The sequence below is a fragment of the Aquarana catesbeiana genome, linkage group LG11 (assembly GCF_042186555.1).
Source record: "Aquarana catesbeiana isolate 2022-GZ linkage group LG11, ASM4218655v1, whole genome shotgun sequence".
Classification (NCBI taxonomy): domain Eukaryota; kingdom Metazoa; phylum Chordata; class Amphibia; order Anura; family Ranidae; genus Aquarana; species Aquarana catesbeiana.
In genome coordinates, this window is record NC_133334.1 from 11256439 (window position 1) to 11281733 (window position 25295).

The following is a 25295-nucleotide window of genomic DNA, read 5'->3' on the forward strand; positions in this document are numbered from 1 at the left end:
CAATGTCCTCATTATAAACAAGAATAAAAAAAGTATAAAAAAGTCTCTGTAGAGTAATCAGCTGTAACAAAATAACCAACAATGTGTGGGGGGAGTGTTGAAAAAATTGTAATTATAATTAATTCCTCAGAATCTTCATCCCTTTACCACACCATGTGGGACACCGCTCCCCTTAAGATTTTACACTCACCAGAAATCAGGTGAAAATCAGCCTTTAACTGACAATTGCGCGGTCATGCGACCCTGTACCCAAACAAAATTGACGTCCTTTTTTTCCCCACAAATAGAGCTTTCTTTTGGTTGTATTTGATCACCTCTGCGGTTTTTATTTTTTGCGCTATAAACAAAAAAAGAGTGACAATTTTGAAAAAAACACAATGGGGGTCATTTACTATAGCGCCAAAGAATTCTCCTGCAGTACCAAAAAATAACTCTCATAAAAGGCCAGAAAGACTTCAACTCTCAGAAAGTCAGCGCTAATGCAAATGGAAAGCAGCGCTATTGCGGCAATAATGCCTGTCAGATCACATATGCTGGAATAGTGGAAGTCAATGGGGCTCGAACCTGCAAAATCCAAAGTTCTCACTAAAGGCTTATATGCAAGTTCTTTGCCATAAAAAGTGTTTGGAGACCCGGGTCCTGCCCCAGGGGACATGGATCAATGCAAACATTTTTTTTAAAAACGGCCATTTTTTCAGGAGCAGTGATTTTAATAATGCTTAAAGTGAAACAATAAAAGTGTAATATTCCTTTAAATTTCGTACCTGGGGGGTGTCTATAGTATGCCTGTAAAGGGGCGCATGTTTCCCGTGTTTAGAACAGTCTGACAGCAAAATGACATTTCAAAGGAAAAAAAGTCATTTAAAACCACTCATGGCTATTAATGAATTGCCGGTCCGACAATACACATAAAAGTTCATTGATAAAAACAGCATGGGAATTCCCCACAGGGGAACCCCGAACCAAAATTTAAAAAAAAATTGGGTGGGGGTCCCCCTCAAAATCTATACCAGACCGTTCAGGTCTGGTATGGATTTTAAGGGGAACCCCGCGCCAGAATTAAAAAAAATGGCGTGGGGTCCCCCCCACAAATCCATACCAGACCCTGATCCGAGCACACAACCTGGCAGGCCGCAGGGGGGATGAGAGAGCACCCCCCCTCTGAACTGTACCAGGCCACATGCCCTCAACATTGGGAGGGTGCTTTAGGGTAACCCCCCAAAGCACCTTGTCCCCATGTTGATGGGGACAAGGGCCTCATCCCCCCACAACCCTTACCCGGTGGTTGTGGGGGTCTGCGGGCGGGGGGCTTATCAGAATCTAGAAGCTCCCTTTAACAAGGGGACCCCCAGATCCCGGCCCCCCCCTGTGTGAAATGGTAAGGGGGTACCCCTACCATTTCACAAAAAAAGTGTCAAAAATGTTAAAAATGACAAGAGACAGTTTTTGACAATGCCTTTATTTAAATGCCTCTTCTTTCTTCTATCTTCTTAAATCTTTCTTCCTGTTCCAACTTGACTGCACACCAGTACACAAAGCAAGGCCCATAAAGACATGGATGAGCAAGTTTGGGGTGGAGAAACTTGACTGGCCTGCACAGAGTCCTGGCCTCAACCCGATAGAACACCCTTTGGCTGAATTAGAGTAGAGACTGCAAGCCAGGCCTTCTCATCCAACATTAGTTCCTGGCCTCACAAATGCATTTCTGGAAGAAAGGTCAAACATTCCCATAAGCACGCTAAACCTCGTGGACAGCCTTCCCAGAAGCTGTCCTAGCTGCAAAGGGTGGGCCAAATCAAATTTTAACCCTACGGACTAATGCCCTGTACACATGGTCAGATTCTTCGACGGAAAATGTGTGATAGGACCTTGTTGTCGGAAATTCCAACATCCGTCGGAAAAAGCCTAGGATTTTGTTGTCGGAATGTCGGATCAATGTCCGACCGTGTGTACGGGGCATAAGACTGGGCTGCCATTAAAGTTCATGTGTGTGTAAAGGCAGGCGTCCCAATACTTTTGGCTAAATAGTGTATCTGGAAAAGACTTATACCCTGTGCACACGGTACGATTTTCTGACGGAAAATGTGTGATAGGACCTTGTTGTCGGAAATTCCGACCGTGTGTGGGTTCCATCACACATTTTCCATCGGAATTTCCAAGACACAAAGTTTGAGAGCTTGCTATAAAATTTTCCGACAACAAAATCCGCTGTCGGAAATTCCGATCGTGTGTACACAAATCCGACGCACAAAGTGCCACGCATGCTCAGAATAAATTAAGAGAGGAAAGCTATTAGCTACTGCCCCGTTTATAGTCCCGACGTACATGTTTTACGTCACTGCGTTCAGAACGATCAGATTTTCCGATAAGTTTGTGTGACCGTGTGTATGCAAGACAAGTTTGAGCCAACATACGTCGGAAAAAATCCATGGACTTTGTTGTCGGAATGTCCGATCAATGTCCGACCGTGTGTACGGGGCATTACAATGGTGGTGGAACCCTCCTACACATAAATACTACATTTAGACATAGCTATAGGACCTGGGAGATGAAACAACTTCTCTACTGTACATGAAGCAACATGTTTGGAATTTGAACCCAGACCCTCAGGGATACTAAGCAGAAGTTCTAGCCTCTATTGCCCTGTACACACGGTCGGAAATTCCGACCGTGTGCAGGCTCCATCACACATTTTCCATTGGAATTTCCGACACACAAAGTTTGAGAGCTTGCTATAAAATTTTCCGACAACAAAATCCGCTGTCGGAAATTCCGATCATATGTACACAAATCCGACGCACAAAGTGCCACGCATGCTCAGAATAAATTAAGAGACGAAAGCTATTGGCTACTGCCCAGTTTATAGTCCCGACGTACGTGTTTTATGTCACCGCGTTCAGAACGATCGGATTTTCTGACAACTTTGTGTGATCGTGTGTATGCAAGACAAGTTTGAGCCAACATCCGTCTGAAAAAATCCTAGGATTTTGTTGTCGGAATGTCCGATCAATGTCCGACCGTGTGTACGGGGCATAAGCCACAGAGCTACTACGTGTGAGTACCTCCTATTGAGAACCTCCTACACATAACTACAAATAAAAACACATTAATACTGCATTTCTTTGGACATACAAGTGATGGAATTACATTACTCAAGAGTTATTCTTCTTGATTTATTCTGTGATATTTGGTGTTTTTTGTGGGTGAGAGTAGAATATTACCCTCAAATTTTTGGGAATTACATTTTGATTTCTGATGTTGGTACACATATTACATTTTTTGGGCTCAAATTATGAATATTTGGAAATAATGAAAGCACAAAAAATTGTGATTCATTTTAAATTTGCATCAGCAATGGTATTGTTTGTGGATTGTAAAGACACCTGTGTGAGTTTGGGGTAAAGATTGTTGTGAGATGGAGAGTAACAAGTGAAAGTGACAGAGAAAAATATATTTTACCAAAACATCAAAACATTCCACATTCTAGAATTCTTAAAAACAAATATTTTAAGTAGAAGCAACAATGTTGCAAAGGAAAATTTATTTCACAGAAAGATACATTTCATCTCAACATTTAAAAGGTTTTTTTTCGTGAAAGTTAGAATTGTTCCATTAGAATCAATGGCTGAAACTTGATTTGGACTAAAATAGAGCAGATTTTCACTTCAAAAAAATGCTCTCTAATTAGCTCTCATTTTGGTATTTACTATAGCGCCGGCTAAAAAAGACACTTGAGTTAAAATGAGAGTTATTTTCAGGTCTGAGCATGCTCAGTTGTGTTGGCACCTAGTTGTCCAAAATGGGACATTTTTCACTTCTCAGACTTTTAAAGATATTTCAGTGTAGAAATCACTTTTTTACAAAGTTTAAAAGCAGATTATCTTTAAATAATATACCGCATATTTCAGTACCATTTAGGCAATTATATCACGCTCTAAACATTATTTCCATGTGCACTACTCCAGGTTTTAGCAGAGTTATGCCGCATACACACGAGCGGACTTAACGGCAGACTTTGCCCGGTGTACTGGATTTCGTCGGACAATTCGATCATGTGTGGGCTCCAAAAGTTGGACGGACTTAGATTTGAAACATGTTTTAAATCTATCCAATGGACTCTTCTTTTTAACGGACAATCCGGTCGTCTGTGTGCTAGTCCGATGGACTCAAACTGATGCATGCTCTGAAGCAGTTACAAGACGGAAGCGCTCGGTCTGGTAAAACTAGCCTTCGTATTGAAGCTAGCACATTCCTCTTCTGTGATGTTTTAATACAGCGCTTTTTTTTTTCTTTATAATGTGAGAGTAATGAAGTTGTTTTGGTGCTTTATATTCACACAGAGTTCTCACAAAGTACTTTCTTCATGATTTATCCTCATGCCATGACTAATATGATATTTTTTAAAAGCCAGATCTCCATAAATAAAGTATTAAATTAGATTTTGGACTCATCTTTTTTTTTTTTTTAGATTTAAACACTATCTATTTTACAATGTGTGCTAAATTATACAAAATGTTTTTATTTTTTTTTTTATTTTATTTTTGTAGTTTCCTTAATAACCTTAATATTTTGTGTTGTTTTAATGAACCTTAATGAGGTTGTGTCCCTTGTTAATTAGACATAGGGGGGTTTATTTTCCAAAGGCAAATTAATTTTTCACTACAAGTGCAAATTGTACTTGGAATTGCACATAGAGAGCATTTGGAAGTGCATTCGCTGTGGATCCGAGGGGCACATGCAAGGAACCATGTGCACTGGGGGGTGCACATTGCAGGGGCTTCTATCCTTAAGGCTTCTATCTCTAAGTGATTCTTTCTACAAGTGATATGCACTTCATTCTCTGCCTCACCTGATCATTCCTTCTGTCTCTTTACAGGTATGTGTCAGCTCATCCACATCTTCCACCGTTAACTGAAATTGGAATCTGCCTGCTGTCTCTGTGTGTGTGTGTGTCTCTGGTATGTGTCAGCTCATCCACATCTTCCACCGTTAACTGAAATTGGAATCTGCCTGCTGTCTCTGTGTGTGTGTGTGTCTCTGGTATGTGGCCTTCTCTTTCTGTTGCCCTGTGCGAACAACCATGACATTATTTGTTTTTCTGGACTGTCTTACCTAAGTTTTATGTGTTGATCCTGTCTTGGCCTCTTGCTATTCTGACTTTTGAAGCAAAAAGTTCACTTTGATTGCCAGGCACTCTTATAGTCACTCATGATTAATTAACGAACTTCAACCCCACCCCTATAACAGTATATATTTGAGCATCCTTAAGGGGTCAGCACATTGCTGGGGGGTGCACATTGCAGGGACTTCTATCCTTAAGGCTTCTATCTCTAAGTGATTCTTTCTACAAGTGATATGCACTTCATTCTCTGCACTTCAGCGATTGCACGAAGCAAACAAATACAGCAATCTGCACTGGAAAGCAGCTAACAGACTGCAGGTGACCCTGTCTCTCTCTTAAGCTCTTCTTCCACTCTGTAACATGCACTCTCTACCACTACTTCTGACACTCCTGTCCTCTCTCCTCAAACTCTCTTACCTTCACCCCCCCTCTCCACCCGCCTGCTTATACATATCACCCTGCCTTCTGTCTTCCCCCTACTACTGCTCTTACCAACTCTCGCTCATTCTACATCCATACACTGATAAAACCTCCAGTACTCTGAAACATGCCCCTTCACATAAATCACAGTCCCACATTACCTCCCTCACCCTCCTGCTTCTCCTAATCTCTGGTGACATATCCCCAAACCCTGGGCCACCATCATCTGTCATTGCCCAACGCTCCCATCCCCCTACACCCTCTGGCAGGAGCCGCAACCCACAGAACTTGGTCTCTATTCCTCTTTCCAATACCAGCCCCCCCTTTTCCTGTGCCCTGTGGAATGCACGTTCTGTCTGCAACAAACTCACCGCCCTCCACGACCTCTTCATCACAAATTCCTTTAACCTACTTGCCATTACTGAAACCTGGCTTCATGAATCGGATACTATTTCTCCTGCTTCCCTCTCCCATGGGGGCCTTCTCTGGACTCACTCCCCCAGACCAAGTGGACGGAAGGGAGGTGGAGTGGGAATCCTTCTAGCTCCATGCAGCACCTATCAGGTTCTTCACCCACCTCCCTCTCTGATACTCTCCTCTTTTGAGGCACACTGCATTCGTCTTTTCTCTCCCATTTCTCTAAGAATTGCTGTCATCTACCGGCCCCCTGGACCGGTATCAGCCTTTCTTGATGACTTCTCTGCTTGGCTACCCTACTTTCTCTCTTCTGAAATCCCCACAATTATTCTTGGGGACTTCAACATCCCTGTCAACACTAACACTACTATTACTTCTAAACTTCTCAGTCTAACCTCATCGCTTGACCTGAAGCAATGGATACAGGCTCCTACCCACTCCAATGGCAACACCCTTGACCTTGCCTTCTCCTATCTGTGCACTCCGTGCAACCTTTCCAACAATCCACTCCCACTCTCTGATCACCACCTTATTAGTTTTGCTCTCTCCTTGTCTTCCACCTCTTCTCCCTCCAACCGCCTGACAGTTACACGCAGAAACCTTCGCCACCTCAACCCTTCTCTTCTCTACTCTGCTACTGATCACCTCTATGACAAAATCTCCCCCCTGTCCTGCCCCAACCTAGCTACTTTCGTTTACAACAGCTCACTGTCTTCCTCCCTAGACAAGCTGGCCCCCCTCACTACACGCAGAATTAGGCCCCGACAGCTACAACCCTGGCAAACAGATGACACCAGAAGTCTCAGAAAACGTAGCCGCGCTCTTGAGCGCCTGTGGCATAAGACTAAGACCCGGGAAGACTTCACACAATATAAATCTGCCCTCCTAAAATACTACTCCTGCCTTCACACTGCCAAACAGACCTACTTTATCACACTCATCAACACCTTCTCATCCAGTCCACGTCAACTCTTCTCTACCTTCAACACTCTACTCTGTCCTCCACTGCCTCCACCCACCAACTCACTCACTGCCCAGGAGATTGCCAATCACTTCAAAACTAAGATTGATACTATTCATGAGGAGATCGCCAATGCGCAAAAACCTCCCCCATGCAACACCCCATGTCCACAGATACAATCATTACTTCCCTCATTCAACCCTGCTACTACTACTGAGGTTGCTAAACTTTTATCTAGCACTCATCTAACCACTTGCCCCCTGGATCCTGTTCCCTCACAAATGCTACGCTCACCCTCTGACTCGATTCTACGCTCTCTAACTCACATTTTCAACCTCTCCCTCTCTTGTGGCATCTTCCCAAACTCTCTAAAACATGCGCTAGTCACCCCCATACTAAAAAAGCCCTCACTGGATCCCACCAATCTCAACAACTTGCGTCCCATCTCCTTACTCTCCTTCTCCTCCAAACTTCTTGAAAGACTGGTCTACAACCGATTAAGCGACCATCTGACCATGAATAAACTTCTTGATCCCCTTCAGTCCGGTTTTCGCCCTCAACACTCCACGGAAACTGCTCTCCTTAAACTCTCAAATGACCTACTAATGGCTAAAGCCAATGGACACTATTCTGTACTACTTCTCCTGGATCTCTCTGCTGCCTTTGACACAGTGGACCACCCCCTCCTCCTCAAAAAACTCCACTCCTTTGGTCTCCGTGACTGTACTCTTCGCTGGTTCTCATCCTACCTATCCCACCGCTCCTTCAGTGTCACTTACAACTCTACTTCCTCTTCTCCTCTTCCTTTTTCCGTTGGGGTCCCCCAAGGTTCTGTTCTCGGACCTCTCCTTTTCTCAATCTACACCACCTCCTTGGGTCAATTGATTGCCTCCCACGGCTTTAAATATCATCTCTACGCTGATGACACCCAAATCTATCTCTCCACCCCCCAGCTCTCTCCATCTGTCTCCTCACGCATTACCAACTTATTAGCAGACATATCAGCCTGGATGTCACATCACTTTCTCAAACTCAACCTATCCAAAACCGAGCTCATGATATTTCCTCCCTCAGGTGCCACTTCCCCTGATCTCCCTGTCAAGATCAACGGCTCAACTATCAACCCATCTCCCCACGCCAAGGTCCTAGGTGTAATCCTGGACTCTGAACTAACCTTTCGACCCCACATTCTATCACTATCCAAAGCTTGCCGCCTCTGTCTTCGCAACATCTCCAAGATACGCCCCTTCCTAACCAATGACACCACAAAGCTTCTAATCCACTCCCTGGTCATCTCCCGCCTTGACTACTGCAACTCCCTCCTCATTGGTTTACCTCTAAATAGGCTATCCCCACTTCAGTCCATCATGAACGCTGCGGCCAGGCTCATCCACCACACAAACCGCTCAGCGTCTGCTACACCCCTCTGCCAATCCCTCCATTGGCTGCCACTCAGTCACCGAATTAAATTCAAGATACTAACTATAACTTACAAAGCCATCCACAACCTGGCCCCTAGCTACATCTCTAACCTAGTCACAAAATACCAACCTAATCGTTCTCTTCGCTCCTCCCAAGACCTCCTGCTCTCAAACGCCCTTGTCACCTCATCCCATGCTCGCCTTCAGGACTTCTCCAGAGCCTCCCCCATCCTCTGGAATGCTCTTCCCCAATCCGTCCGATTTTCTCCTACCTTATCCACTTTCAGACGATCCCTGAAAACTCATCTCTTCAGAGAAGCCTATCTGGCCCCCACCTAACAACTGTACATTTATCTTCTCAATCAGCACATCACCCACAGCTATTACCTCTTGTATCTCTTAACCTTCCCTCTTAGATTGTAAGCTCTAAGTGAGCAGGGCCCTCTGATTCCTACTGTATCTAATTGTATTGTATTTGTACTGTCTACCCTCAAGTTGTAAAGCGCTACGTAAACTGTTGGCGCTATATAAATATTGTATAATAATAATAATAATAACCACAAAAAAAACCTTTTTTTTGCACATGATTGTATGATAAAATCAGCAGAGCTTCCCCTCATTTCAGCTCTTCCCCTGATTTACAGCGACTGCACTTCCAACAAGTGCACTTGCAGTGCAATTTCTAAAGTGCACTTTTCACTAGTACTTTGCACTTGATTTTCTAAATGATTTAGCCTTTTGGAACAAACACACAAAGGGGTTGATTTAATAAAGGGAAAAAGGCTGTGCACTTTGCAAAGTGCAGTTGCCCTCTGCAAGAGCAGTTGCTCCAAAGCTTAGTAAATGAGCAGAAGCTCTGCTGACTTCCATCATCCAATCATGTGCAAGCAAAAATGCTGTTTTTTGAATTTTCCTTGCACAGGATTGGGTACTCTTTGCAAAGTCAAGCCTTACCTCATTTACTAAGCTCTGGACCAATTGCACTTGCAGAGGGCAACTGCCCTCTGCAAAATGCACAGTCTATTTGCTTTTATTAAATCAACCCCATAGTCTTTTTGACCTGTACCTGCCTACTCCCAAACAAAATGTCAGTTTGGAATCAAAACACATAGTCAATAATGTAAGGTAACTAAAAAATTCCATTTATTTTGGTAAAAAAAAAATTAGGAAGGCAACACTGGAGACACTTTTGGAATCTGTGAAGCCTTTCGTCCCCCAGGACACACATCAAGTTTTAGGACAAGAAAATTGGTCTCTTGCGACTAGGGAGCACAGGGAGCACAGTCAGACAAGACAGAAGCCAGGCAATCACTTTCGATTTTTCCATGGAGCCTTCCCTGCACGCTTCTCTGCAGCCTTCCCTCCACGCTTCTCTGTAGCCTTCTTTGGAGGCTGTGCCTCTGGTGGTGTACTTGGGGCAGGAGGAGGAGGAGTGGCTTCATCTGCTAGATAGGTTGTAGCAGTAAGCTGCCCTCTCAAGCCCTTCTGATAGGCCTGCAAAATCAGACCCTCACAGAGGAGGCGTTGCCTCTTTTCCAGTTCCAGCAAGCTGCTGGCCATATATGTCCCATACACCTCCTCTGCATTGGGTGGTGTGCTTATTATTTTGCTTGCTTTATGAATGAGGGCTAGGGATTCCTCCTCAGTTTGTGTCATTCTTCTGTGCCTTTTGGTGGTAATGCGGAGGGGAGGCACCTGACACTCTGTGCGGCTTCTACTGGGCCCAGCCACAGCCTCCTCCTCTCTCCTACTGGGCAAGGCCTCCTCCTCTCTCCCACTGGGCAAGGCCTCCTCCTCTCTCCCACTGGGCAAGGCCTTCTCATCTCTCCACTGGGCAAGGCCTTCTCCTGGCCGAGGCCATCCTGTGTCAAAAAAAGGGACATAGTTGTAATTTTGGGTTATGCAATCACACACAATTTTCAGCTCATGACTTGCAAATCTAATTCTAAACAAATAGTAAAGGGTATCTATTTGACCCCACCATTATTCCAGCTGATCAACAATATCTGAAGTACATAGGCGTGTGCACAGGGTGTGCCAGGTGTGCCTGGGCACTCCCTTATCGCCTTGTGTGGTGCATATTCCCCCCTGTTTAGACCACTGATATTTCATCCCAAAAAAATGTTACAAAATAAAATAATTTTAAAAATAATCTAATAAAACTACTGACACTGTCCACTACCCTACTGACACCATCAGTACATCTACACATGCATATGAATTTGAGCTTTGGGGTGCACACCCTAATGCAAGAGGCTGCGCACACCTATGCAGAAGTATATTTTTGGCCACTACTGTCTAGTGATATGTCTAAATATTAATATTTGTGATGAAGTCATTTTTTATAAAGCACTTAAAAATTTGAGACGTTAACATCATTAATATTTACACAATCACAAATTCAACAAAAAAGGATACCTGGCTGAAGCTGGGAGCATCCACTTCATCAAGGCTGAAGAGGCCCAGTTCTTCCTGGGACTCCTCAGCTGGGGTGGAGGTGGATGGAAGGATGGAGGGAAGAGTGGGGGGGAAGGCTGGAGGGAAGGGTGGGGGGAAGGGTGGGGGAAGGGTCGAAAGTGATTGCCTGGCTTCTGTCTGGTCATCCAGGAATCACATTTTGTGGTAGTACCACAGCTTGGGTACATAAACTTGGTCGGCTGCTGCTCCGGATCAGAGCGACTCCTGGATTTTATTGTGTTTATACATGTGTTTATACATGTTTCGCAAGATACCAATTTTCTTGTCCACAAACTTGAGGTCTGTCTGGGGGACTCGAGTCTTCACAAATTCTAAAAGTGTGCCCAGTGTTGCCTTCCTTACATCTCTATTGTAATATAGTGGGTGTTTGACCTCCCACAGGTTTTTTTTTTTCCTGATATAAATCTATAAATCTGGACAAAAAATCTGCCTCCTTAAAGGGATTCATTTTTGCTGAAAGACAAGACATAAGATCAAAACTGTAATTTTAGTCAGAACTCCCAGGATTATTTTGTGAAGAATCTGGTGGATACATATTCACACACACACCCCCCCCCCACGTTTAATCTTACCTTCGTTTCTGACGCTCGCTACTTCCGCACAGACATATGTAGGCCATCGTAATAGCTTTATATACACTGCGCATGTGTCATGCTCTGCCTGCATCGCCCGCCCCTGACGTTATTTAGTACGATTTGTCCCCGCCCCTTCACTCTTCATTGCGCAGTGGGAGTATATAGAGAAAGATGGCGGAGAGATTAACTGGAAGTAGTGCAAAGGAAAGCCCAGAGCCACAACCATCCACATCCAGGAGGAGATATAAGGCCACCAACATGGTTTTTGAAGAGATGGTGGAGATGGTGTCCATATTGAGAAGGGAGGACTACGATGGGAAAAAAGGACCGTACGCACGACCGAATATGCGTAAGGACAAAATAATGTCCTCAGTTGTCACCGCTCTAGAAGCTAAATTTGGCACTAAACAGTCTAAAGAACAATTGAGGAAGCGGTGGTCTGACATCAAAAGTAGGGAGCCAGAACAATATTGGCGAATAAAGAAGCTGCTTAAAAAAAGTAAGTACTTGTTGTGTGTTCCTAGTGAGATACTTAACTTGCATGCTGATCCATATTTTTTTCATTTATACAGCATTGTTCGTAAAGACAGTTCTTTGTAAAATACAAATGATACTAAAAAATGACGTTATTTTTTTGCCAAATACGATGTTACAGGGTTGGACATACATTTAGGTCTTGATAATTTGTCGTATTCCCAAAATTTGGTGATGTGGTGTAGATGTGTTTGAAAATATAATGCTTCTTCAAAAATGATTCAGTGTAATGTAAGGACAGGACACAGCAGCTGTTTCTACATCTGGACTCACGAGCACTAGTGTACTATGTGACCATAAAGAAATTTTTGAGGGGTAATACACATAGGAGATCATTGAGGTGTCTGCATCTGTGAAACTTGCATGAAAATGTGTATTGTTTTTAATTGTTGTTCAGAGGGAATTTTCATCCTGTCTTCTAAATTTTTGTGGACAAAAAAAGACAATTGTCCACAACTCATAAAGTTTCATATTAATTATAAAAATAAAAAATATCACTGTGTTTGAACTATACATTTTGTTTAATTATCATAGGGGAGAAAAGACTCAGACAACAGTCCAAGGATCCCAGGACCCCCCCCAAGTCACCAGCCTGAAGCTGAAGATACCCCAAGCCCCAGCCCAAGACCACGCCCACCCGACGAGCTGGAGGAAGGAGAGGTGGAGGAGGTGTGCGAGCTTTCAACCCCACCAAGTGAGTGACTGACAGCTTAAGGTTTATCTATTTAGGCGTGCATATTTTAACCCATTTTTTTATCCACACATTTTAGGTGAGGCTCTGGTTGTGGAAGGCCAAGCGGCAGAGCCATTCAGCACAGACAGTGCCCACAGACTTATTGGCCAGATAATGTTGTGGAATGGCCAAATAGATCGAATGCGTGACCAAATTGACAGCATGAAAATTCGGCTGGACACCATGCAACAGGAAATGAAGAACATGATTGATGTTTTGGGCAGAATATAATAACGTTTTGCCTAAAAACATCAATCATGTTCTTCATTTCATTGCCAAGTTTGTTTTTTGTTACAATTTTGAAGTTTTGGCATTAAAGATAAAATAAAACAATTTGCAGATGCACACGGTGTGTCATCATGTGCTATCTTCCATCAGGGGATATCAATGTACTTATTTTGTGTTTGCAACCCCTTCATCCTCAAAATGTTATTTTGTGAGAGGAACAAAGGAATTGCACACACAAAACACGTACATTGCTCCCCCATGATGGGAATTAGCACGTTGACGTGAACCTTTTTTAATACCCAATTTTGAGCATCTGCAAATTTTAGCCTTTACAAGGGTGACATCACCAGCACCGTTATTCACACATGTTGAACTTTGTAAGTTCTTTTTTTTTTATGTATGTTTTTAAAAACACTGTTGTTAATTGTAATTTTGTAAACAAGGTCTATTTTTTTAATATGCCTTAAATAACCAAAAAACTAAAAAAAAATTTCCAAAAAAAAAAATAAAAATAAATAAATAAACTTTTCCAAAAATATGCACCTTTCAATGTGCACACAGTAAAATGTTTTAACTACTACAATGTGTGTGGCTGATTATTTATCAATAAGATGTTTTGCTAATTTTTCTGTGGTTACAGTGTCAAAGGGCCTTATTAAATAAAGGGAAATGCACTTGCCACTTCCACAAGTGCACTAGGAGACAGACAAAACTAAATGCAAACAAGAATGAAAACAAGATATTTGAACCAAAATGTATTTTCTTTATTTTTTTAAGAAATTAGAGCTCCTCTTGAATAACAATGGCCCCCCGACCATTAAAATAATTTACATATCGGTCACGCACTTGGCGTGCGGTTTGGGGGGCCAAGTCAATACGGCCAATTTCCAGGCCTGTGAGAGTTTGGTCAACTCCTAGTCTGGCCTCAGGCCCAACAGAGTTCATATATGTAGCCGAATGTCTTCTTAAAAATTATGGAGTATGCAGCAAGCCAGTATGACATGATTTATTTTATAGTCTGCCAGATTTATGGCCGAGAGGAACAAACGGAACTGGCTGGCCAGAATCCCAAAAGCATTCTGCACAACTCTTCTTGCTCTGGCCAGCCGGTAATTAAATAATTAAATGGGTCACAACATTGCACGCACCGCGCATGCGCGATTTTAAAATAAACGGCGGTAGTGTCGTTTTTTATCCTGTTCGGTTTTATTTTATTTCTTTTGGTTTTTAATGCTATATACCGAAAGTTACCAATAAAGGAAACCCAAGTTATCTGCACCAGTGGAGCATTTCTCTTTGTTTCTTTTTTTGGCATTACAAACCACATCTTCTTGCACCGGATCCGTGGAAATTTCAAGTTTGCCCTATGAGAGGATAGGATCTGAGAGAGCATCTATAGCGGTTGTCGGCTGGTTCGCGATCTGGCAAGGAGCCCTAACGCATCGGTCTGTCGGTGTCCCCTGGAGTACTCCTGTGGTGGCTCCCCTATATCTGCTAAGCTTGTTTGACCCCCCTGAATAAGGGCGGTCACAGGCTTTCTGGTAAGCCTTTTTTTCATCTATTCGGTGGTGGGCAACAGTGAATATTGAAGATGTATCCCTGAAATCTACATCACATTATATACACAGTGGACTTTTATGTGTTGTCATAAGTTTTATTTACAGGAGTTTTTTCTTCACTTATTTTAATTCATATGTCTACGTTCTAAAATATTTACAATATATATACATATACTTTGATATATTGACTTTGAATCACTTTTTCACCATTTAAATAATTGGTTTATCAAACTTCACTATTTATTTCACATGTCCAGCGCTGCACTCTTTATATTTTAATTAAATACCCTCCTCTCAGGGGTGAGTGTCCTTTGGGGGAACGGCCTCATTAAGTGCTCGCCGAGAGCTAACGCTTCATTAGCGATAAAAACTGAGGGGAGTCCATCCACATTCTGGTCATCAGGTGGCAATCCCAGGCCACCAGTCTGGAGATGCTGGCACAGCTCGGTCTGTGCAAAGACTCCTCCATCAGACACCCGGCTGTTCTTCCCCACGTCCTCAAACAGAAAGTCCAAATGTGCCGAGACCACCACCATCAAAACTACACCATGGAACCCCTTATAGTTGTAGAAATAAGACCCCGAATGGGGTGGTGGCACAGTGCGGACATGCTTCCCATCAATCGCCCCGACACAGTTGGGAAAGTCCCAACGGTCAGCGAACTGGGAGGCCACAGTCTGCCATTCCTGTGTACTGGAAGGAAACTGTGGAGTGAAACAAAAAAAAATAAGATAAGTACTTTTAAACATAACTTGGATATCAGATGACACAAAAACATTCTTGAACAACAGCAGTCGAACATTATTAATATGCTTTTTTGTTAGTTTAATTGTAAAAAACATAAGGCCCACTTATAAGATTACTCACCCCCTCTCATGGCCCATTGATCAATTTTAATGTGGGGGGAGGGGTTCTAATTTGGGTCAAAAACACACCTGACAGTTTCAAACATTTGAGGGGGTGGGGGAGGGGTTCTAATTTTGGTAAAAAACACACCTGACAGTTTCAAACATTTGAGGGGGTAGGGGAAGGATACTAATTAGGGTCAAAAACACACCTGACAGTTTCAAACATTTGAGGGGGTGGGGTACAAATTAGGGTCAAAAACACACCTGACAGTTGCAAACATTTTAGGGGGTGGGGGAGGGGTACTAATTAGGGTCAAACACACACCTGACAGTTTCAAACATTTGAGGGGGTGGGGGAGGGGTACTAATTAGGGTCAGAAACACACCTGACAGTTTCAAACATTTGAGGGGGTGGGGGAGGGGTTCTAATTAGGGTCAAAAACACACCTGACAGTTTCAAACATTTGAGGGGGTGGGGAGGGGTTCTAATTTTGGTAAAAAACACACCTGAGAGTTTCAAACATTTGAGGGGGTGGGGGAGGGGTACTAATTAGGGTCAAAAACACACCTGACAGTTTGAAACATTTGAGGGGTTGGAGGAGGGGTACTAATTAGGGTCAAATACACACCTGACAGTTTCAAACATTTGAGGGGGTGGGGGAGGGGTACTAATTAGGGTAAAAAACACACCTGACAGTTTCAAACATTTGAGGGGTGGGGGAGGGTCAAACAGTACAATGGAGCTGACAATATACATTGTTCAAGGGACTATAGGCTAGAGATATAAATGGACTCAGGATTGCATGGTGGGGAGGTTATTGAAGGTAAATATGCATGTAGGGAAAAAAAGGATTAATGTAAAAAAATAGGCATGCGTGAAGATAAAGGGGACATTCCCAGCATATTCCAAACATGGTAATTAGGTAACAAGGACATTTAGACAATACATTATCAAACATTTAATACATATCATGTAATGTTAAAGGATACAACTTACCTTCATATAGTCCTTCTGCAGGACCTGAATAATAGCAGAACAGGTCTATGGGATTATGATCCCCAGAGCCTGGGGGGAGATGCCTGTCGAGAACTTCAAGTCCTGAAGATTTCTCCCAGTCGCCAAGTAACGTAAAGTGGCAACTAGCCTCTGCTCCGCAGTGATGGCTTGCCTCATGCAGGTATCCTGCCTGCAGATATAAGGGGTCAGCATAGCCAGCAGACGTTCAAAAACAGGGTCAGTCATCCGGAGATAATTCCTGAAATCCTCAGGATTATTCTCACGGATCTCACGGAGCAAAGGCATGTGCGAGAATTGGTCACGCTGGCGCAACCAATTCTTCATCCAAGAACTCCTCCTCGCCCTGTTCATGGACTGGACTCGGGTCAAAGTATTAACCCCAACACCAAGTCCCCACGCAGCACGAACTCGAGAACAAGTACGTCAACGCGACATGGCTTCAAAACGGTCGGCTGGTCAAACAAACAAACTTATAACAAACGCACTAAAGAACAGCAAGGCCTATGAAGAACGACCTGAAAATCAGGAACGAGCGGACCAGAACGGCCTGCTAGGCAGGTTACGAACTGACCAACACGCACTGAAAAGCAGATACAAACCTCACAAGCACAAACTGAACCGCAGAAAACGGTCTAAATAAGCTGAAGTGTGAAAAGCGTTAATCGTCTCTAACCAAACTTCTACTAACACGAGATAAACACAAGATTAGCAGAAGGAGACCAAAGTGTGCCGTAGTGGGGCTTGAACTTCCTTTTTCTAGTCCCGTCGTACGTGCTGTATGTCACCACGTTCAAAACCTGTGGACTTTTGGAGTGATCGTGTGTGTCCAAGTCCATCCGTTTTTAAGTCCGGTGCACCTAGCGGACAAAGTCCGGCGAAAAGTCCGCCGAGCAAAGTCTGCCGTAAAGTCCGCTCGTGTGTACGTGGCATAAGGGTTTGGGCGCTATTTGGTTTCAGGGAACTATAGTAAATTCGATTTTGGGAGTATTTTCTCACCAGTGCTATAGTGAATACCGTTTAAGTGCTAATTAGCGCTAAATTGCCACAAATTAGCGCTAATTTGCGGCAATTTTCACGAATTAGAGCCGCTATAGTAAATAACCCCCTATTTCTTTTACAAAACAATTTTTTTTCCTCAGTTTAGGTACAGTATTCTTCTACATATTGTTGGTAAAAAAAAATCGCAATAAGTGTATATTGATTGGTTTGCGCAAAAGTTATAGCGTCTACAAAATAGGGGAAAGATTTATGGCATTTATATGGCGTTTTTAATTTTTTTTCAATTTTTTTACTAGTAATGGCGGCGATCTGTGATTTTTTGCGGTATTGCGATATTGCGGCTGACAGGTCGGTCACTTTTGACACATTTTTTGGGACCATTGACATTTACAGAGCGATCAGTGCTATTACAATGCACTGATTACTATGCAAATGTCACTGGCAGGGAAGGGGTTAACACTAGGGGGCGATCAAGGGGTTAAGTGTGTTCCCTAGTGTGTGTTCTAACTGTGGGGGGGATGGGGACTAACTATAGGAGATGACAGATCATGTTCTCTACATTGTAGAAAGACATGATCTGTCTTGTCTCCTCAGACAGCACGGGGATTTGTGTGTTTACACACACACACCAACCCCTGTGCTCCCGCTCGTGCATGCGATCCTGTGTATATATACGGCTTCGCCCAGTAGAGCCACAGAGAGCGCTCGAGCCCTGCCCGAGGTTGCGCACGGGCGCCCCCTGCATGCCAGGGAACCTGATTTGAATGGCAGGGGAGGGGCACGTGTGCGCAACCTCGGGTGGCGCTCGAGCGCCCTCTGGTGGCTCTCCTGGATGAAGCCGTATATATACACAGGATTTCGCCCAGGAGAGCCATTCTGCCGCAGTATATCTGTGTGAGCCAGTCGGAAAGCAGTTAAACTATCAGGGGAAATCAGGGGAAAATTGTGGGTGCGTGTTATATGCAGATCCCCGCTGATCTACGCTGATTGTGAGGGGAGAGGAGCGAGCGCCGCCAATATACACATAGCCAAGTGTACTCGGCTAGGCTCAGCTCCGCTCCGCTCACAGTCACGCCCAGTCCCGCCATTGGACCTGTGCTATGTCCATCATAGGAGCCGGGCTAAGGGGCTGGACTGGGCGGGACTGCGAGAGCTGAGAGGAGTCGAGAGGAGCTGAGATACAGAGGACATCCGGTTCTGTGTATCTCGATGGCACCAATTTTAACCACATGCCGACCAGGCAATAGCCGAAAGACGGCTATAGCATGGTCGGCTTATTCTGGGTTGACGTCCGTGGGACGTCCTCACAGAATCGCGCTCTGCGCTCCCCCTGGGGTGCGCACCCAGGAACATCCATGACCGCCAGGTCCAGGGGACCTGGCGCATCATGGATCACGGTAAAAGGCCGCTTGTAGCGGCCGTTTACCACGTGATCGCTCCATCAAATGAGGGAGCGATCACTTGTAAACAAACCGGCATCATGTCATGATGCCGGTTCCTCCCTCCCCTCTCTGTACCGATCTGTACAGTGTGAGAGGAGAGAGGGAGACATCATTTGCAGCGCTGTGGGCTTAACAGATCTAGCCCACAGTGCTGCTCAGTGCCCATACTCTGCCAGTACTCTGCCAATACTCTGCCAGTACTCTGCCAATACTCGCCAATACTCTGCCAATACTCGCCAATACTCTGCCAATACTCGCCAATACTCTGCCAATACTCTGCCAGTACTCTGCCAATACTCGCCAATACTCTGCCAATACTCTGCCAATACTCGCCAATACTCGCCAATACTCGTCAATACTCTGCCAGTACTCTGCCAGTACTCTGCCAATACTCGCCAATACTCTGCCAATACTCGCCAATACTCTGCCAATACTCTGCCAATACTCGCCAATACTCTGCCAATACTCGCCAATACTCTGCCAATACTCTGCCAATACTCGCCAATACTCTGCCAATACTCGCCAATACTCTGCCAATACTCTGCCAATACTCGCCAATACTCTGCCAATACTCGCCAATACTCTGCAATAAATTTTAACAGAAACAAAGAATTTTTTTTTACCAAATTTTTAGTATTTTTTGATTTATAGAGCAAAAAATAAAAAACCCAGCGGTGATTAAATACCACCAAAAGAAAGCTCTATTTGTGTGAAAAAAAGGACAAATGGGTACAGTGTTGCATGACCGAGTAATTGTCATTCAAAGGAAGGGGGTTTAAGTGCCCAGTGGTCAAGTGGTTAAACAATCAGCCTGCAATGATGGGCAAGGCTGCAGATGGACACTGACAAGGCTGCAGATGGACACTGACAAGGCTGCAGATGGACACTGATAAGGCTGCATTGATGGGCATTTAAATGTAAGTTTTTTTCCTTAAACTTCCCTCCTAAACTTGGGGCGCATGTTATACGCCAATAAATACGGTAATTAAACCCCACATCCCTCCTTATATATTGCATAGCTCCCAACTGTCCCTGATTTCAAGGGACTGTCCCTGATTTGGAACAAAGTCCCTTTTTCCCTCATTCCTCCTCATTTGTCCCTCATTTTGGTCTGATCTATATAGTTGTATATAAAATGCATTTTTTATCTTTCAAAAATTGTTTCCCTAAACCTTTCCTCCGACTTCTAAATTGCTGCCTTTGTAAATTACAAGAGCCAGTATAAAGGAATAGTGGTGGTAAAAAAGGACTTTTGGGTTTAACCAATCATTTTTTTTTCCGTACAATTCTCTTTTTAGGGGTCTGTGATAGAGGTGTGTCCTTTGCTAATAGGTGTCCCTCATCCCCATTTCAAAAAGTTGGGAGGTATGCACTTATAGGATTAAAAACAAGCCTGGTGTCACTCCACCCCTGCTCCCAGTATTGGAAGGATGGCAGCGATGCCCGGGTTGAGCTCTTTCTGGCATTGATACAAGATTGCCTATATCTCCTTAGGTTGTGTAGATGTGTTTTTTACTTACTGTAATATGTTTATTGACAATATATGCAGTGGTGTTATCAATGGCTTTCCATGCCTAAGATGACATAGTGATTGTGTTTTTCTTTTATAGGAAATAAACCAATTAGAGCAAGCATGACAGATATCGCAGTGGGTTTTTATATCGGAATTCTAACGACTGGTTTGTTTTTTTGGATGCTTCTGAAGGTACAATCAAGAGGTAAGTTATTTTTGCGTAATCTAGTAGAAAGTGTAGATTTGGTTGTTGGAACCCCACAAATGCTAACAGTATCTCAGTGGGGCTTTAAAGGTGCAAAGTAACCATATATTTCATTATTTATTCATGATGTTTAACCGCTTGCCGACCAGCCAATCCTGCGAGCCGTCGTAGCTGTATGTCGGCTCCTTTAAGTGGGATAGCAGGCGCGTGCCCGCTGCATTGCGGGGGTGCCGATGCTCCTGACCGACGGTCGCGATGACCGCCAGCTCCACGTGATTGTGGGAATGAGAGGCAAAACAGGGACGTGTACGTGTGTGTACGTGTGTGTGCGTGTGTGTATACATGTGCGTATGTTTATGTGTGTGCGTGTGCGTGTGTGTGTGTACGTGTGTGTATGTGTGCTTGTGTGTACATGTGCGTACGTGTGCGTGTGTGTAAATACACACATCCCTGTTCTGTGAGGAGAGGAGAGGCAGATCGTGAGTTTCTAATAGCTAGGAACAACGATCTGTTATTTCCTATAGTGAGTCCCCTCCCCCTACAGTTAGAAACACACACTGTGGGAACCCCTTGATCGCCTCCTTGATCGCCTCCTATTAACCCCTTGATCGCCTCCTATTGTTAACCCCTTCCCTGCCAGTGACATTTATACAGTAATCAGTGCATTTTTATAGCACTGATCGCTGTATAATTGTCAATTGTCCCAAAAATGTGTCAAAAGTGTCTCGATGTGTAAGCCTTATATAGTGTGGGGCGTGGACTTTGTCCCCCTGAGCCATGATTGGTGAAAGGCACCTTGCCTTTGGCCAATTATGGCTCTCTTAGCTGAGGGCGCTGTGATTGGCCAAAGCATGCAGGTCATGGTGCATGCTCTGGCCAATCATCATACAGCAATGCACTGCACTCCCACAGTGCATTATGGGCCGTTACGCACCACTCGAATTTGGCAAAAACGGCCTATAATGTTCGGTTTTCGACGAACGGTCGAACAGCCAATGTTTGACCTGAACAGAAAGCTCATCCTTACTCCCTAGGACACACTTAACCCCTTCCTAGTGGTTAACCCCTTCCCTGCCAGTCACATTTATACAGTAATCACTGTATAAATGTGAATGGTCCCAAAACAGCATCAAAAGTGTCCGATTTGTCTGCCATAATGTGGCGGTCATGATAAAAAAATCGCAGATCGCTGCCATAACAAGTTAAAAAATAATTAATACTAAAAATGCCATAAAACTATTCCCTATTATGTAGACACTATAACATTTGAGCAAACCAATCAATATACGCTTATTGCGATTTTTTTTTTTTTACCACAAATATGTAGAAGAATACATATCGGCCTAAAATGAGGAAAAAATTTGCTTTTTTTAAAAAAAAAATTGGGGATATTTATTATAGCAAAAAAGTAAAAAATATTGCTTTTTTTTTTTCAAAAGTGTTGCTCTATTTTTGTTTATAGCGCAAAAAATAGGTGATCAAATACCACCAAAAGAAAGTTCTATTTATGGGGAAAAAGGACATCAATTTTGTTTGGAAGACAACATCGCATGACCGCTCAATTGTCACTTAAAGCGAAGCAGTGCCAAATTGCAAAAAGTGGCCTTGTCATTTGGCAGCCAAATGGTCTGGGGCTGAAGTGGTTAAAGAGAAAGTGTAAAAAAAAAAAATTAAAATGCTTCCCGTCCCCGCATGCACACACGCAGAAGAGAATGCATACGTATGTTGCACCCACATATTTAAACAACTTTCGAATCACACATGTGAGGTATCACCGGGAACGTCAGAGCGAGAGCAATAATTCTAGCCCTAGACCTCCTCTGTAACTCTTATGCCGCGTACACACAAGCGGACTTTTCGTCCTGACTGGTCCGATGGACAATTTGACCGTGTATGGGCTTCATCGGACCTGCAGTGGACTTTTTCGGTCAAAAATCTGACGGACTTTAAATTTGGAACATGCTTCAAATCTTTCCGACAGACTCAAGTCCGGTCGAAAAATCTGCTCGTCTGTATGCTAGTCCGACGGACAAAAACCGACACTAGGGCAGCTATTGGCTACTTGCTATCAACTTCCTTATTTTAGTCCGGTCGTACGTCATCACATATGAATCCGTCGGACTTTGGTCTGATCATATGTAGGCAAGTCCGGTCATTAGAAAGTCCGTCGTAACTCCGTCTGAAAGTCCGTCGGACCTTCGTTGTCGAAAAGTCCGCTCGTGTGTACGCGGCATAAACAGGTAACCTTTAAAGCACCTCCTACAGAGATTTTCAAGTACCAAAGTTTGGCGCCATTCCATGAACGTGCACAATTTTAAAGCGCGACATGTTAGGTATCTATTTCAGTATTTCTCAACTCCTCATGGCGCCCCAACAGGTCATGTTTTCAGGATTTCCACTATTTTGCACAGGTGATTTGATCAGTTTCACTGCCTTAGTAATTACCACACCCGTTTCATCTGGGGGAAATCCTGAAAACATGACCTGTTGGGGCACCTTGAGGAATGGCGTTGAGAAACACTGCTCTATTTTCTCTTTCGTAACATCATCTTTCACATTATACAAAAATTGGGCTAACTTAACTGTTTTCTAGAAAAAAAAGAATGATGATTTTTACATGTAGGAGCGAAGTGCCAGAATAGGCCCGGGGCTGAAAGTGGTTCAATTTATTCCTGAGCAGTCAGGAGTTATAGACATGGAGGCATAACATTGTTTTTCATTCAACCCTCTTCACACTTTATTCTAATTACACAGCCTTCTTATGGATTATAAAGTAATATGAAATGGAAATGTATTTTTACTCCTTTGTATTGTTTTCTAGATGATTTTACTGTATCCAGGATCTCAGGGGATAATTCTATTCCTCATATGAAGAGAACAACTCTAACCTGTCAGATAAAAAATTTCAGACAAAGCGAAATCCAGATAAATGTATATCTGAAAAGACGTGATGAAATAAAAAAACATCTTATGGCCTTCTGGGAATCCACAGACCAGACATCATCCAACAATTCTTCTAATGGCCTATCAATACCTGGAGGCCAGAGGGACAATAATTCTGTTGTCCTGCCTGTACTAGAAGAAGGTTCTGAACGTCCTACAGTGGAAATGAAAGTTGAGATGACAAAATCCTGTAATGGAAATTACAAGTGTCTCTGCTCCATATCTATAACTGTGAATGAGGATACAGATGACAGGGCGCTACTTGTTGTAAAAGTGAAACACGCTACCCTGCAAAGGCCCATCTCTGTATACAGAACTCTGTTTGTGTACAAAAGTAAGTAGTGGTTATGTTGTAGGTACTGAAATTGCATTACACTTAAAAGAGTTCTGTGGTCGCAGCATACACTTAAATTTTATAACATGACCATTGTAATAAGAATACAAACAATACTTATTACTGAAAATCCAATATAGCATTACTTGCTAAATCTTTCTTGTTGTGAGCGCTGCCTGTCTGCTGACCATTTTACTCAACTTTCTGGATTCCCAGCATGCTTTGAATCTTCTCCTCCATTTCTAAGGACTACATATCCCATGGTAGATTGCTGCCTGCAAGCAGTGATTCCTGTACTGACTCCGCCTCCTGAAATTCATCCTCTCAGCATCTCTGTAGATCAGAAGGTGGGGCTCTGTGAAATGTAACATAGCAGTGCCTACCCACAGGGCATAGTGACTCCGTGTCTAGGGTTGCCACCTTTTCATCAAGCCAAACCCAAACACTTTAGTGGCGCACACAGCAAATTTTATTTGCATAGGATTGTAAAAGAACTGGGACACCTTTGGATGCTACAATAAGAGTAGTATTGCAGCGCATGTAGCGTCCGTGATGAACAGTGGGTGTGACAAAATTGTGTTACTAATGGGAGAAGCTTAAGGAGCGTAGTTAAATCAAACATGGTCAGTCTGTACCCCAGTACAGCCCCCCATGTCAGTCTGTACCCCAGTACAGCCCCTCATGTCAGTCTGTACCCCAGTACAGCCCCCCATGTCAGTCTGTACCCCAAAAAAGAGAAAACAAGCAGCGCCAACCTAAGTGCAGTAGTGTTATCACACGTTTTTAATTTTGGTAGAAATGCACTCACTCTGAGTAGGATAAAAGCAGGCACATCATGATAGAGTCCAATGGACAGCAGGATGGACAGCAGGTGGCTTCCAGTGTCTGAGGCTCGAACAGGCAGGGCGCAGGGGGAGATCATCAGGCACCGAAGGCATTGGCCTGATGAAGAAGCACACATGTTCCGAACGCGTGCACACAAATAGCATCATCCGACCGTGACCAGGAACTCCAGGACTGACGCTTTCCCCTGCGCCCTGCCTGTTCGAGCCTGAGTCACTGGAAGCCACCGGCGTCGTCAGACAAAAACACAACAGCGCTAGAAGATCGTCCCCATGGAGCCCTGCTGTCCATTTCTGCTGTCCATCCTGCTGTTCATCCTGCTGGCCATCTTGCTGTCCATCCTGCTGTCCATCCTGCTGGACAATGTGTGATAATACTTCTGCACTTAGGTTGGCGCTGCTGGTTTTCTCTTTTTTGTATTCCTCCTAATGGTGCCGTCTACCCTTCAGCGTGCTGCCTCCTGTATTGTGCCAGTAACTTTTCCCTGTGGTAATACAACCAGGCTACAGATTTTTCCCTTTTTTCAACTGACTGAATCCTCACCAGGAGTCACTTTCTAAATAACTGTCTATTGACTCTCTGCTGCTAAGTTTTAATTGTGTCCTATCCCTGGACATTTTTAACCCCTCCCTCCCATCCTACAAACAATACAGCATTGCTTATAAGTTGACATATACTAGCGCAACAAATCATAGTTTTTTC

The 25295-nt window shown here is 43.7% G+C and overlaps 1 protein-coding gene across 1 annotated transcript in view; it reads left to right on the forward strand.

Annotated features, from left to right (window-relative positions):
- The window catches only part of LOC141112911 (uncharacterized), a 74389-nt gene that overhangs the window by 30898 nt on the left and 18196 nt on the right, over positions 1-25295 (forward strand). The window contains exons 4-5 of the mRNA XM_073606015.1: positions 20366-20473; positions 23295-23750. Coding sequence (XP_073462116.1) covers positions 20366-20473; positions 23295-23750 — 564 coding nt within the window. The remainder of the gene's footprint in view (positions 1-20365; positions 20474-23294; positions 23751-25295) is intronic.